General features: G+C 45.0%; 1 protein-coding gene across 20 annotated transcripts in view; it reads left to right on the top strand.

Annotated features, from left to right (window-relative positions):
• KCNIP1 (potassium voltage-gated channel interacting protein 1) overlaps nt 1-14,699 on the top strand; it is a 224,240-nt gene extending 209,541 nt beyond the window's left edge. For 10 of the 20 annotated variants that reach the window (XM_033072997.2, XM_033072991.2, XM_033072993.2 and 7 more), the window contains 6 exons: nt 2,663-2,732; nt 4,139-4,209; nt 5,351-5,458; nt 6,435-6,539; nt 7,077-7,139; nt 14,328-14,552. In XM_033072997.2, coding sequence (XP_032928888.1) covers nt 2,663-2,732; nt 4,139-4,209; nt 5,351-5,458; nt 6,435-6,539; nt 7,077-7,139; nt 14,328-14,450 — 540 coding nt within the window. In that variant the 3' untranslated portion in view covers nt 14,451-14,552. Of the gene's footprint in view, nt 1-2,662; nt 2,733-4,138; nt 4,210-5,350; nt 5,459-6,434; nt 6,540-7,076; nt 7,140-9,331; nt 13,765-14,327; nt 14,553-14,611 lie in introns of those variants that run through there. The other 10 variants (XM_033072982.2, XM_033072983.2, XM_033072981.2 and 7 more) reach the window with 4 other exon arrangements.
• The last annotated feature ends 373 nt before the right edge of the window (nt 14,700-15,072 follow it).

A 15,072-nucleotide genomic window follows, 5' to 3' on the forward strand; every position in this document is an offset into this window, starting at 1 on the left:
CTGACAGGCAGTTCATGCTCAGCCCCCCTCTGGTCCCTGCATCTCTGAAAGCAATCCTGGTTTTTCGGATTCCATCAGAGGAAAAATGCAACTGCTGTTTTATTTTCCTTTTGATTTTGTGGGTTGGTATGTTTGGTTTTTATGTGGATTCAGCTCCCTTGTGGTTTAGTGATTTAAAAGAAGAGGGTTAGTTCAGATGCACAACTCGTGCTGCCACAGCTTGATAGTCAGCCCTGGGAAAATGAGGGGTTTGTTCTGTGCTTGATGACAATACAAAACAATGTTCACTGCTTGGCATTTTTAAACAATTCGTAGGTTAAGGAAATGAGAAATGTTAACCTAAAACCCTGCTATCAAAGGAAAGCCTTATGAATACTGCAGTGCAGGATTGTGTTTTTCCTCCTGATGATAATTTTTTCTTGAATGAGTGAACCTTTATTAACTTCAGTGGAATTCAAACTGACACTAAGCTCACCTGCTCTGTTTCACAAGAGAGATTTCTTTCGAGTCAGCAGAATTAAGTAGTACTATAGCACTAATGAGGCCTCTTGAGCATTATTTGGCTCTTACAAAATAAAAATTGTGATCAATTAATTGCAAATGAATTGGCAGTAGCATATGTGTCTGAAAGCAATCCATTTACAGAGAGCTAAATGGGCTGATCAATGTCAGCACTGCCTACCCCCAGCACTCCTGGAGCTGTGGTGCTGACTTTCATTTGGCTTCCAGATGGAACATCAGAAGCAATAGGATCATGTGGATAGTCAGAAAATGAAGCAAGCCCAAGGGCTAAAACTGCCAGGAAAGCCCTTGCCCCTGTGAGAGAGCACAGGCAGCAGCAGCAGCCTTGTGCCCATCCCTGGTAATACACAGAGGGAAGGGACCTCAGGGACCCTGCAGCTGTGGGAAGCATTGAGAAAAGAAGGTCAGTCCCTCATCTACAAACCATCTTCAGCAGGTGAAGTTGTGGTTCTTAGAGAACCTAACAGTTGTGTTACCAAGAGGAGAGAAGGAAATGAATCTCAGTGTAGCACGGTGCTGGAAAGGATGGGGCAGTTGTGCCATGCTTGGTTTTAAAAAGAATGACAATTTGGTGAGATACTCAGCAAGGGCCCTGTGTGGTCTTATAGCAACAGCACTTCAGTGACCAAGGAGAACACTTCTACCCAAGAATGGCTGAGAATGCAGTTCTGGGTCTGATCAATGATTAAAAGATACCGTAAATAAATATGATTAATCTATGTTACCTTACAAGCTTCAGAAAACATTAAAGTTTAGGAAATATTTGAGAGAATCTCTTATGGTAGCTATTAGCTTCTATTTAATTATCTTCCTTGGATGATTTCTGCTTTACAAATGAAAAAGTAGCCACTTTTCTTGTGATAAGGAAACCAGGCAATGGATGTTTTATGAGGAGTTTTGGAACAGTTTGAGAATACTCATCTAACCAGGAACCTACAAAATCCCTAGTGGCACATAGAAAAGCTGTCTGACTGCTTTCTCTGACTAAACAGCAGTTCAGGACTATCAGGCAAGGTAGGAGGAGTCAGGTTCCAAGAATGGAAAGCTGGTGGTTCCTTGTGCAAAGGGTGACATTTTGTGAAGTTCCCAGCTGAAGGAGCTGTGTTGAAGTGAGGCAGGGATCAGAGCGTGGCACAGAGAGGGATGCATGGAGTGAGTTTAGTGCCAGGAACAGAGGAACTTTCTCGATCCCAAGTCAGCCCTTCAGCTCAGTGTAAGCATCAAGCCAGGCTTTGTGAGTTTTGTGAGAGTTGGCCTGCTCAGAGAATCCATCTCCAGCACATCCTTCCATCAGGAGCAGTGCTCTTGCTCCCTCCTCCCTCCCTGGTGGGAACCTGGGGAGTTCAGTGGCTGAGTGGGGTCAGTGCAGAGGACACAGACCCAAGGGTCTCTGTGGATCAGTGGCTCTGAGTGTGGGAGAAAGCTGACTTTTCTGTCTGTAATTCTGTGCTCTGTGAAAAAGGCTGAATGCTGTGATTATTTTATTGGTTTGCTCTGGTTTTGTTTTCAAAACTGGTTGATAGGGAAATTGGAGGAACAGTGCCATCAACTGGGAAGTATTTTCTGTGACTGAAAACATCTCATGGTTAGGTAGCAGTGCCCAAGGCTCTGTAATGTGTTACAGCAGCACTGGGCTGGTGGGGAGTGTTCATTATTGAGGTTTGTTTGTGAGACCTTACTGGTGTGCTATGGACTGCTCACCTCTGTGGGTCTGGAGTCAGGCTTCAGCCTGCTACTGAGGATTAATGGGCTCATATCTGTGAAGGCATTAGGCAGGGAGGTGTTAACTGGCATGAACATTATTTGTAATTATTAGATGAAAGCTTCATGTGACAGAAGGCATGAGCTGGCTTTCTAGGTCATTCTGTAAGAGAGCAATGAAACTGCTGAAAACACAGTTAGAAATGTTGATAATGGTGAACCAGCTTTGTGAGATGCTTAAGATGAAACTGCTGTCTGAACTACTTTAATTTCTCCAGCTGCACAGCCTGTGCATGCAGAGCACTGTGAGAACAGGAAGGTGATTTGTTTCATTGCTCTCTTTGGGCTTGTGGAGCAAATGAACCTTTACAAACCTGTGTTTTTCTTGATTCTCTTTCTCTCCTTTTTTCTTCTTTTTTTTTTTTTTTTTTCCCTACAGGAATGTCCTAGTGGGGTTGTTAATGAAGAAACATTCAAGCAGATCTATGCACAGTTTTTTCCTCATGGAGGTAAGTGGAGTGCTTTGTGCCTGCCAGGGTTCTTGAAGCCCTAACATTGCCAGCTGGCTGCAAAACTGCTGCAGATCATCTGTGTGAGAAACGGGAATCGAGCTGAAGCTGTGAGGGGTTTTAGACAGAAGCACAAACATCAAGGTAACAAAAATGTTGGGCCCTTTGAGCAGTTATTTCACATAGAAATACCCCAATAAAGATTGCCCCTCAATGTCAGCTCTTTAATCCCCAGGTCCAAAAGAGAAACTGGGGGTTGGTGCTTTGCTCTGACTTTCTGTTGGCAGAAAGTGGAATTGCTTCCTCTGTATGTCTTTGCTTCCCTGCTGTTGGACTGCTGGGCATGTAGTGTCTAGCACAGGAGGGACCCAGACTTCTTTTTGGCCTGAAAATTAATCAAAACCTCCTTAAAATTCTTAAAGCAATTTTTAGTTGATAAGTAAACTCCTGGCTACCTGAAATGATCATTTTTGGTGCTTATGTCACTAAGACATAGCCATGTCATGAATGGGCATATTAAGGCATTGTATTAAATCTCTCTAATAACACATGTTCTTGCCTTTTAAAAACATCGAGAATCTATATATTCTAACTGGATATGTTCTGTGGAGATGCTGTTCTCAAATTGAAAGAAATGGGTCATTTAAGTGGCTTTTTAGCAAAAGATTAAGTATTTGAGGTTTTCCAAAATATCCCACTCTGTAGTAGCTGCAGGACACACTTTTTGGGGGATGATGATTTCTGCAAGGGTATTTTTGTGCATGTACATTTACTTAAAGAAGGCAATGGACAAATGTTTTTCAACTAAATGTCAAAATAAAACACCTTATGCTTATGTTTTACAACGCATGTGACCTCAAAGATGTGCACCTGTAAAAACTTGGCATTAAGTTTCGGTATGAACTTGATACCCAGCAGTTTAAGATTTAAAAGGAGAAAAATGTACCTCTAGGTGAGATTGTTCTCCGGCAGCCATGGGTCAAACTCAAGTAACTGGAACAAGACCCTTCTGAAGCTGAGCATTCCCTGAGGGGTCTCTGCTGTGTCTCCCACAAAACAAAAAGCAAGAGAAGATAGCCTGCAGATTGCAGTCACTCTTTGGTACTTTTGCTGTGTTTCCCACCATCTGAACCAGAGACACTCTGGGATGGTTGGGGTTTTCTGCTCCTTCTTTCAGGTACTGCCTCAAGATCCAAACAGTTTCTACTGTAATAAAAGCTTTTGCATTTCAAGACTGTTTTAAGGGAGGGTGCCAGGATTTTGCAAGTCCATGATAACATTTACTGGTTCACAGACTATCTGGCAATGCTTCAGGGCTGAGTTATATGCAGGAGGAAGATAAGCTGATGATTGTTGAGAGCCATGAGTACATGGTGAGCTGCTGTCCCTGCCCTTGTGCCTTTCAGATGCCAGCATGTATGCACATTACCTCTTCAACGCCTTCGACACTGCCCAGAACGGCTCCGTCAAGTTTGAGGTGACTGCTTTGCCTCTCCCTTCCATGCCTCTTCCTCAGTTTTGTGTTTTAGCCTTTTCTGTCCAGTCTTCATGGCAGAGTAGTAGGACTTGTTGGATTAAAAGCAGGAGGTTTCAGACTAAAGTCAGTCGATGTTTTCCAGTCAGGTTCACTTTAGTTTATGCAGGTGCAGTTCCATGTCAGTAAAGAAAGATCTTGATTGGATTCATCAGGATCAGAGGGAGAAAGTGCAGAGGTTTATGCAGCAGAGAGGAGTGGCTGAGGAGAGTCTCATGTGAAATGAGAGGAAGGACAGAGAGAGCTTGATCTTGTACCTTCTGCAGTCATGCATTTTCATTCTTGGCAGATCTGTCTCTTAACTTGTTGTCAAACATGAGAATTTTGTCCTCTTTTTTTGTATTGTTAAACAAATTTAGATTCCTTGGAGGCTTGGCAGAAAGGAGCAGAGGTTTCTAAGCAGTGCTGCACTGCCCCATGCAGAGCTCATGCAGATGACTGAAGATATTAAATGAGTTATCGGGAGTTGTGTAGCTCTGCTAACCTGAAGCTCTACCTGTGCTAAAAATCCCCTGTAGCTATGCTGCTCTCAGTGTCTGAGCCACTGTGCAGTATAATTAATAAATCACAGTTATCAGAAGCAGTACCTTTACTGTAAGCAAAGAAAACCAGTTAAAATTATGTGTGCCACACAGTATTTAGTGGTGGGAATCACATCTGGTCAAGTCTGACAGATTTTTCCAGATAAAAAAATCTACGGCTCCCTGAGTCAGGGGAGTTTATCTCTCAGATGGGATTTCCTCCCCTTGCCAGCACCTCAGTCTGGGAGTAAGAAAGCATCAGCTCCTACTTCTACAGGCACAGTCCAGCTGTGTTTAACCAGATCCTGGTAATCTGAGTGACAACTCCTTGCAGCAGGGAGGAGAAAGGCCACTGGGGCATCTGGCAGTGCTCTTGAAAAGCAGACATCTCAGTGAATGCTTCAACCATTGAGTTCAGTCAGAGAGGACACATTTGTGGAAAAGGAAACCAGAAGAGGTTGATAAGCATATGCTCCATCCTAAAAATATAAATCTTTTCATGGGCTTTGTATAAAGAAAAGGATGTTATGAGAATTCACACTTCTCCCTCTGCCCCAAACCAGGATTTTGTGATGGCATTGTCCATTCTGCTACGGGGAACTGTTCACGAAAAGCTGAGGTGGACATTTAATCTGTATGACATAAATAAGGATGGCTGTATAAACAAGGAGGTAAGGCTGTTCCTGACAAATGTGGTTGATTTTGGAAGGGAGAGTTGATTGGGTTTTGCTGCAGAACACAATTAATTTTTCATGCAGCTAATTAAATGCAAATCAGAGTGGACTCAAGCATTTGTCTGTGTCTAAGCAAAGTGCACAGTGATCTTATTGCATGATTTTCTAGGCATATTTCCTTATATTATGAATACCTTTAATGAATTGTGTTAGCCAGGAGCAAAATGCTGGTTACAGCTCTGAGCCGCATAACCTTTGTGAGGGGGAGGGTGATGGTGGCAGTGCTTGGTGACTGAGGCTCCAGGGCTTGCTGTCTGCACAGGGAGATACTGTGGGGGTCATCTGAAGTAGGACAAGCCTCCAGCACCACTCCCAAATCCTGCACCGTCATCTGCTTTTATGTTCATACCTGGTATTGCTTATTCCCATTATGGGAAGCCTTGATTTTGAGCATGGTGACCTTGAATATGTGTCAAATACATATAGGTCTACTTGACCCTACTGTACCTACCTGGAGGGTTTGCAGTTCCTGCTGCTGCTCATAGCTGAGGGGCAATATGTGCAAGGTGTGGGGAGGGAGCAGGTTCCAATTCCAGCTGTGAGGGTCCCTGGCCCTGCAGGAGCCCTTGGCACAAGGCTGATGCCACAGTGCAGAGCTGAGTCCAGCTCTTGCCAGCAGCACCTGCTGTGTCAGAGCAGGCAGGGGAGGGGAGGGAGCCCTGGGAGCACTGGGAACCCTGGGAGCACTGGGAGCACTGGGAGGCTGTGGCACGGCAGGGGCAGAGGGAAGCAATTCTTTCTGTAGGATGTTTGTGTGCCTGCTACATCTTTCTCCATGCACATGCACAGGCATTCCAGGAGCTGGTTTGTCATAGGAGAGGGAGGCTGAGCAATAGGGCAGTACAAGACAGAAATGGGCTCTCATTTATCTTAATTTCCTCTCTGTGTTTGTGCTGGCATGCTGCCACGGCAGGAAATGATGGATATCGTAAAGGCAATTTATGATATGATGGGAAAATACACATATCCAGTACTCAAGGAAGATGCACCAAGGCAGCACGTAGAAGTGTTTTTCCAGGTACCTGGGTTTTGATGGATTTTTCTTAGCACTTGAGCTATGCACTGATAGACTTTCCTGTCGAGTCTATACCTCGTTACATATTCCAAAATAAACCCTAGCAGCCACTCAGCCTAGCATTGCAGTGCCTGCTGATTCCCTGGCTCCAGAGGTGTCTCCTTAGCCTGACCCTTTGCCTTGGGATGTGCATGTGCAGTAAGGCTGAAACCTGTGTGTGTTGCAGCCCTTCTGTGCTGCTTCTGCCAGCTGCCCTGAGGAGTGGCAGGAGTGTGAGTGGGGGTCAGTCAGGCAGTGAATAAATAAATTATGGAATAAGGACGGAGGTTCTGGTGGGTGTCAAGAAAGCAGTTGGAGATGACCTCAAAATTGCACAAATCCCAGAGGAAATAAGTCCTTAGCAGCCAGCCAATCCAACACTGGGTCTGTGGGCTAAGCTTGTTAAGTACCCAGTTTATTCAGGTTGCATCAACTGAGGTACTGTACTGCAACAATAGTGTTACCAATGTAAACTAATATTTACATTATTTCATTTTGCAGAAAATGGATAAAAACAAAGATGGAGTTGTAACTCTAGATGAGTTCATTGAATCATGTCAGGAGGTAAGGACTAAGTTATAACTGCAAGAAAAGCTCAATCTCACATCACATAGTTTGCTTCCCTTTGGATAAACTATTTAAAACAAGATGCTGCTCAGGATCATGGGTTTTCTTTGCTCTGTGAAAAAAAAAAACAAAAAACAAAAACAAACCAAAACAGCTTCAAGCCTGAGTTTGTGATGCCCTGTGAAGCCTGTGACTCAGTAGTGAGGTAGAGTCAAACAGAATATGGGAGATGATGTCTTCATGTGTAGTGCTGGGACCACTGCAGTGGACTGCAGTGCCTGGTTCTACAGGCAAGCAGACAGCTGTAGAGAAAGCTCTTAACTCTTTTAGGTTGTTTTGGGGTTTTATTGGTGGTTTTTTTTGGTTTTTTCCTTCATTTTGAGAGTCTGCTGCTGTCTCTGTATGCTGCCCCAGATGTCATTCTCAAGTACCACATTTCTGAAACTGCTCAGAGTCAAAAGCATCTCAAATTCTTGCAATTACAACATGGAGTTATAAAAACAGTTGATGCTTTCATGTCAATAACTGAAAACAAATGCTGTCATCATAGCAATTATTTTAATTTTTCCTCTGTTTTGGAAGTAAGCCAGCTCTTGCAAATTTCATGTATGAGGTTCGCTGTGATAAGGTTTTTTTGGTACTTAGCACTGGCACAAAGAATCATCTGCATTACCATGCAATTGGCCTAATGTCTGTTGTCTTAGACCTTGATTGTGTGAATATTTGCTCAGAGATCTCTCCAATATTTGACCAGTACAATAATGGTGTAAAATAACGGTGTAAAATAATGGTGTGAAAAAACTCCTCTGCCTTTTAGAATGTTTACATTGGTGCACAGAATTGCATATTGGCCCTTTTGTGCATTTTATGTTGCCTGGAAAATTCTTTCCAGTTCTGTAGTCAGACAACTCTTCTGTCCACGAGCAAGGGGAGGATGCTCACTGTGGAGGGCTGGGCTGGCTTCTGCTGCTCTGGTGTCTCACCTGGCTCTGGTCACATCCAGTCTCAGTCAGGGACTTCAGGCAGCAAAATCCTTGTTTAGCAGATGCATAATAGAAGGCTAATGTTTATTTCATTCTTGGTCCCTCCTGTTTGCTTGGCTTATTTTTGGCACCATCTTTATTTGATCATTTGTGTTGTGTATTATTCTTCACGTTCCTAACTTGCCTGTAGGTGTATGCATGATCAGTAGTCTCAGGATTGAAGCAGCTTTACTCAACCTGTAACTGTTAGAGTTTTAATTCTCTATCCCCATTTGGGTTTGATTCCTTCTGCTGCCATCCTGGCACTGGGAGCTGGGCAGGCTGATGCACTGTCAGCTGCTGTTTCCTGGCAGGCAGGAGCAAGCCCTGCAGCACCAAGATTTATTCTATTTATCTTTGTGAAAACCAAACCAAAGTGCACAGCAGTGCCCATCTGGGCCATTGTGGACAGTGAAGCCCTGGCATGACCTGGAGAGGGTAGTTGGCTTCCTGTGCAAGGTGATGCCTGGCACCCTCTGAGTGACCATGACAGGGGTGATGCAGTCTCAAAAATGACTGTGGAATGCAGTACAATAAATCTTTTATGCTGCTCAGTGTGGAAATTTATTTTCCTGTTGCAGGCAAACAGCTGTTCTAACTTTTGGAATAGCTGAATTCCTCAGTGGGGGGAAACCTTCGTTACGTTTTGGAATTCTGGTTCTTATCTCAAAGTAAAATTCCAATACTTCAGAAGTAGTCCAGGATTTCCCTTGTATCTCTCTGTCTGTGACTTTGGCTCTTGGAGCCTCAGAGAGGCTGAGGTTGCACAGATTGCATGTGTTTTGTGTTTGAGCTGGAATTTCTGGCAGGAAATGCTCCCTCAAGGCAGTTTGCTTGTTGGTTCAAACCTGCCATTCCATTTGGGCTTGTGGAGCACATTAGCCAAGGGCATGTTTGGACAGCCAGGGTCAGGGACATGTGAGGACTGAGCACAGGCACCAGCCCAGTGCCCTGCCCAGCACAGGCTGTGCTGGGTATCAGGCTCAGGAGAAAACCCTATGCTTGGTGTGCCCTAGACTAGCCCAGGGCTGGAGCACTGACCAGTCCCAGCTCCCAGAGGGGGAAGGCATTCCCAGAGCAAGGCTGCTGCCTGCAGGAGCAGCTGCAGAGTTTTGGATTGTGCTTGTCCATGCTGGTTTCATGGGAATATCTTCTCCTTGCTTTCAGGACGACAATATCATGCGATCCTTACAGCTCTTTGAGAATGTCATGTAACCAGATGAGCACTGGAGGAGTCTGAGACTTCTGTGTAACAAAGATCTCCTTTCTGGGTGAAAGATTTCACAATTGAGCCATGTCCAGTGTGTGAGGATTTTGTATGGCATGTCCAACCAAATGGCAACTGAATGCAATCGATCCCACCTCTTCTCCCCGGAAGATGCTGGTGGACCTTTGTTTCATTTTGGAAGCATGTGAATATTTTCATAAATCCCGACAAGAGAGAACTGCTGCTCGAAGTTCAATGAGTAATACAGAGCATTGTTTGCTAGGCACAAATCCTGCTTTTAATCTAGGAAGCTTAATTCCCTATGATAGTACATGTTGATAGCTATTGGCCATCTACTGGAAGTGACATCTCAGTCCATACCTCTGTTCAGCACAATGTTCTGTGGATGCCTTGCCATTAATCTGCTTTGACAAAACCCCAATCTACCAGGGCAGTCTGTGAAAAAAAAAAAAAAAGAACAGTAAATGTACCTGGGACATTAAACAGACAGCCCATGTAGCCAGTGTCCCCATTCCTGCAGAGATCCTGCTTATCCTCTCACATGCACTGGTGCCACCATGCTGAGTTCAGTGGAGTTCTTCCTGAACATAGGAACCAGGTGATCTTCATGCCAGGGTGAGACAGAAAGAAGCAGAATGTGTTGCACATACTAATAAAAAAGTACAGAACAAATCCTGTTCAGGGATGGGAAGTTCCCAAGAGACCAGGCAGGTGTGTAAGGGCTGGTACAGAAAGATGAGCACCTGCTCTGGTCCTAGCCACCTGCTGAGCCCCAGGAACACCAGGTGATGCTCCACTGTGCATCTCAACAGCACCATGGCCACGTGCTCTGGTCCTTTTGCTGTAGTTTGGCACACACTTCCTAGGTTCATCACTGGATGTTATAGTCTTGCCCCTTTATGGATTTATTTAAGCTTTCTTGTTTGACTTAGTGAATGACAAAGATGCATTTCTGTTTCAACAGACCTTGTCACCCACAAAGTGCCCAGCACATTTGATTGGGAGCTCTGGAATTGTTATTAGCCTCAGAATCAGTTGCCAGGTCTGTATTTTTTTCCTACATGGCAGTAGCATGCCTTGTACAACCCCATTTCTTTGCTAATGCCAAGTAGAGTATTGGTTTAGGGGGTTGGTTTTCTAATTAATAAAACAGAAAGGCTCATGTAGTGAATTTACACCACGGTTGAGTGATTTGTCAGCTGGGGAACGTCAGAGCTTCCTGTGAAGAAGCCTTTTGGGAAAGCTGACCCACCAGAGTGCCATGGCCATTGCCAGGCAGACAGTGGCTGAGAAGCAAAGGGAAGGAGGGAACAGCCAGCTTTTCCAGCTGCTCAAACCATGCAGATGGGACAGTCCCTGCCACAGTGCTACATCACTCCCATCCAGTAAGCATCTGTTTTTACTGTTTCACATACTGTATTACAGACAAACTGTTAGTACTGAAGATACATTTGAAAAGTTATGTAAGTGGAAGGTTTTTGTAAGAAAGAATATATAGAATGCCTCAGTTCTGTAGCCCTAATTTTATAAAAATTCAATCTGTTGAAGCATTCCTGATTACAGACGTAGGTCTGTATAATGATAATGCCAATTCCCCAAGATGGGGCATTTTTCCTTTTTACTGTGCTCCTCCATACGCTTCTGTGTAGTCTTAACTTTATTTCTTTAAGTTGTCCCCTTGTCAGCAAAAGTGCTGTTCAAGGGAAGTCACATGTCTGCAGGAATGACACCATATGAATGACATCTTGTTTATTGCCTTTCATACAGATACCATGAATGGATTCCTCCCAGCAGCGATCCAGCAGCTCTGGTGAGGGGCTGGCATTTGCAGGAGGGATGCCGTACTGTGGGAGTACCTTTCCTCCAGTTGCTGGGTGTTGTCACTTAGGCTTTATTTAACAGGCACTTGGTAAAGACATCAGTTGTAGCTGAAATAACACAAAGTTTACACCACTCCTTCTTGATTTTTCTTGCAATCACTTCAGCAAATGACAGAATTTAATATAATTACCAGGTTTTCCCTCCCACCAAAACTGCTTAGTCTCTTATTCTAAGCAGTTCATTTCAGCAGAGGGAGAAGTGGTCAGGACAATGGAAATTAAACATTTGAATCAGGCTAGCACAGTGCCTTTTTCCTCTAATAGTCTTGCTTCAAGGGTGCTTATGAGATGGCACACACAGACAGAAATGTTTGGAATGTGCCCTTTTCAAAAGAAAATGTTATTAATTGCATGATGCCATTGTCTCTGAAGCTAAATTAATTTCTGGAGTTGCTGTGATGAATTTGGTCTCAGCTGTGTTTCCTGGCCCTGCTGGCAGCAGTTCTGTGGGGGCTGCCTTTGTCACCAGGGCTGTCACTGCTTTCTGCTGAGTGTGGCTCCAGCTGAGCAGCAAACAGCTGGTGTCACTGTCAGTGTTTGCTGACTGCACTGCTGAAATCAGGCTACCAGTACTGACCCTGCACTTCTGCCATCTCCTGTGCTGCTGCACTGTGCCTGCTTTTCACTGCCAGGAGCCATGGGGGTGCATCAGGTAGAGGAGGAGATGCTGACAGCCACAGTGAGTCAGCCCTTGGAGGAGAAGTGCTTTGATTTGGATCCCGCTGGAGTCAGAGCCCTCCCACACACCCCTGGTGTTCTGTGCTCCACCTGAAGCCCACAGCAGCTGAGACAGGAGGACTCACAAAGTGTCACCCACTGCTGCATTTCCCCAAAGCTCAGATTGCAGAATCTGTCTGGGGCTGAGTCCTTGCCATTGCAAAGCCAATTCTTTCCCTGCTCCCACTCCCAGCTGGAGACTGGGATGCATCAGTTCATGGGAGGCCTCTGGGTTCTCCATCAGCAGCATCTGTCCATGGCAGGTGAGACATCAGTGACTGTGAGAGCTGCTCTGTGCTTGGAAATGGCTTTGGTTTGTTTTTCATGTTTTCTGTGAATGATACTCTACTGTACACTTGCCAAGCCTCCGCTTGCTCATAAACGGGGCTTGCAATATTTATGACAAACACTAGTACAGATTCTAAATAAAACACACTATGCTACTCCACTCTCCCACCCTCATCAATCCTCCTGCCAGTAGGCAGAAGGCACTTCCTGTTACAGTCAGACTCTCTGTCAGTGCTATCAACTGTGCACATTTTCTCCAAGTTATGAATGTTTAAATAATGTCTGCATCAGGACTCTGACTGTTTCACTAGTTACAAACATTAGTCTGCATCTTCATGCCAGCATTTTATAAAGAAAGCCTTTCTGACATGCATTTTAGGTAACAATCTGTTGACAAATAGGAATGTGATAAATTATATTGAAAAAAAAAAGAAAACAAACAAAAAAAACCCTGTGACTGCTTGTTTTCCTGTTCCTCTGAATGCAATGCAATATTGTGAATAACTGTGAGCCAAGCTAAAAGCTTGAGACACAAATACCCTGACGTTCAGGCATTGTGGGCAGTGGCATTTCCTGACTGCAATATGTGTTGAGAACAAACAGCCTTGTGTCTGTGAGTCTTCTCTGATGAGATGGTAGCAGCAGTGTGTCAAACTTTTCTTCTTCTTTATGGAAGTGCCATGAAACACCTAGGGAAATGTGCAAATAATGTAAATTATGATAACTAAAGCCATGTTAATGAATCAACCATGTATAGCTTCACTGTTGCAAATGTTATTCTCTGATGGCAATTTGTATTCAATTTTGTTGAATGATTTTAAAAACGTTGGTTTTAATAATAAAAAGAAATATATGTAGGAGGGTGTCCTTTTTTAAACCCAATGTGTATTTTTTCTCAAGGGACACTGTCAGGTTAAAAATTTGCAATGAAACTTTTAAGAGTGGGACTCAGGCATGTGTCCATGTGCATTGGGGCTGTGAAAATGAACTGTGCTGTGAGCTAACTCTTACATGCCAATGATTTATTTGCATCACTGATTCAGGGGTGCTCTTACATTTGATGTGGTGACATACACTGAACTGATAGTTTGGCTCTTGTGTAAAGTTCAGAAATGTTCTCCTACCTGCACCACTGATAGTAACTTAGGATACTGAAAACTGGAAGTTTCAGGCCTGTCTCTTCCCTTCCACACTTCTGCTTAAGTATAAGCAGGAAAGCAGACAATCGTGTTGAAAAAGAATGCAAACACTGTTTTATGTTGTAGATAAGAAAAATAACCCTAAACCTCACAGTGTCTCTTTAGCTTTGGTTTATTGTAAGCATCCATTCTGACACATGGAGGAATGCTATATATATGTGTGTACATATATATATATGTTTGCTAAACTCCATTTTGTAGGGTATTATCTGTCTACCAGTACATCCCAGGAAAAAGAACATTCATCCATGCAGAAATATGAAAATAAAGATGTCTATGTGAAACATGGTCTTGGTGTCACTGCAGTGCCTTCTCAGCCCGCTCCCACAGGCACCTCCTGCTCCCAGGGACAGCAGGGCCCTCTGGCAGCCTCTGGGCAGTGCCAGGCTGGAGTTACTGCTCCCTCTGCAGAAGAAGGTGTGCTGGCTGCCTGTTCAACACCTCCCACTCCCAGAGATGTGTCCCAGCTGCTGCCAGGCAGAGCAGGCTCGGGCTTAAACACGTGCGTCGCTTTTTGTTCACTGTTTGGCTGGGGTTTATTGAGTGGCTGGTGAAGCCTGAGTTACTGCTGTGAGATGTTGGACAGCTCTGGTTTTATTCAGAGCCCAGTTGCAGTCTGAGCATCCTGTCCTTGTGCTTCAGGGGTCCAGGGCATCACACCTGATGGATGGAGGGGCAGTGGGGAGGGAGCAGCTCTGCACTGGCCCAGGGGCTGTCTCTCACTCTGGAGCATGGGGGGAACCTCAGGTATGTGTCACAACTCAACATATGAAGGGTTACTTTTGAATCCAATAACAGCCTCTTTTTTTTTACTGAGAGATTAATTCTGTAACCTTTGCTTAACCATGCAGGTGCAGCAAACTGCAAAGGGAGGAGGCCTGGACACGTTGGCACGTGAAGCGCTTTCATCACCTCACATGTGCACTGTGTGGGAGCTGCAGGAGCAGAAATGCTGTGTGATGAAGAGCTGCTGATGGACCCAGCCCTGCTGCTCGGCCAGGAGAGGCTGGTTCTCTGCAGACAGGACCCCATCGCCTTCCAGGAGGTGGGAAACATGAACTGAAGATCTGCAGAGCTTCAGCAGGTGTGGTTATTTCCAGCCTGCTCTGTTTAAACTTCCCCTGTTGTCTTGCAGAGGACAGGTCTGTCTTTCTCCATCTCTTCCTGTAGAGACTGGGAATTGTTGTGGGGCTCTGGCTGGAAGCCAGGAGGGTCCCTCCTGAGCACAGGGTGAGTTGTCCCATTGCCTAGAGCATTCTCCTGGGGACTCACCTGCTGTCCTGTCCCTGTGAGAGCAGCCTGTGAGCAGCCTGGGCCATGGGGTGCTCCACACTCCTTTTTCAGGACAAGGCTTCTGCAGGGGTGGACAGGGGTCCTGGTGGTGGGGACAGGGGGATGTTTCGTTTAGAACCTGGGACACTTGCAAAGATACTTGTTGGGATTTGCAGCCAGAGCCAGCAGCCATGGAATGGACACGGGGACCAGCGCCAGTGCAGATCTCCCCTGACAGGAGCCTACTCTGCCCTCAAGTCTGGCTGCAGAAGATGGGATGGTCACTGCCCTCATCCAGGTCACAAAGCACGAGAGCGAGCCTGA

Source organism: Catharus ustulatus, chromosome 15 (assembly GCF_009819885.2).
Source record: "Catharus ustulatus isolate bCatUst1 chromosome 15, bCatUst1.pri.v2, whole genome shotgun sequence".
NCBI lineage: Eukaryota > Metazoa > Chordata > Aves > Passeriformes > Turdidae > Catharus > Catharus ustulatus.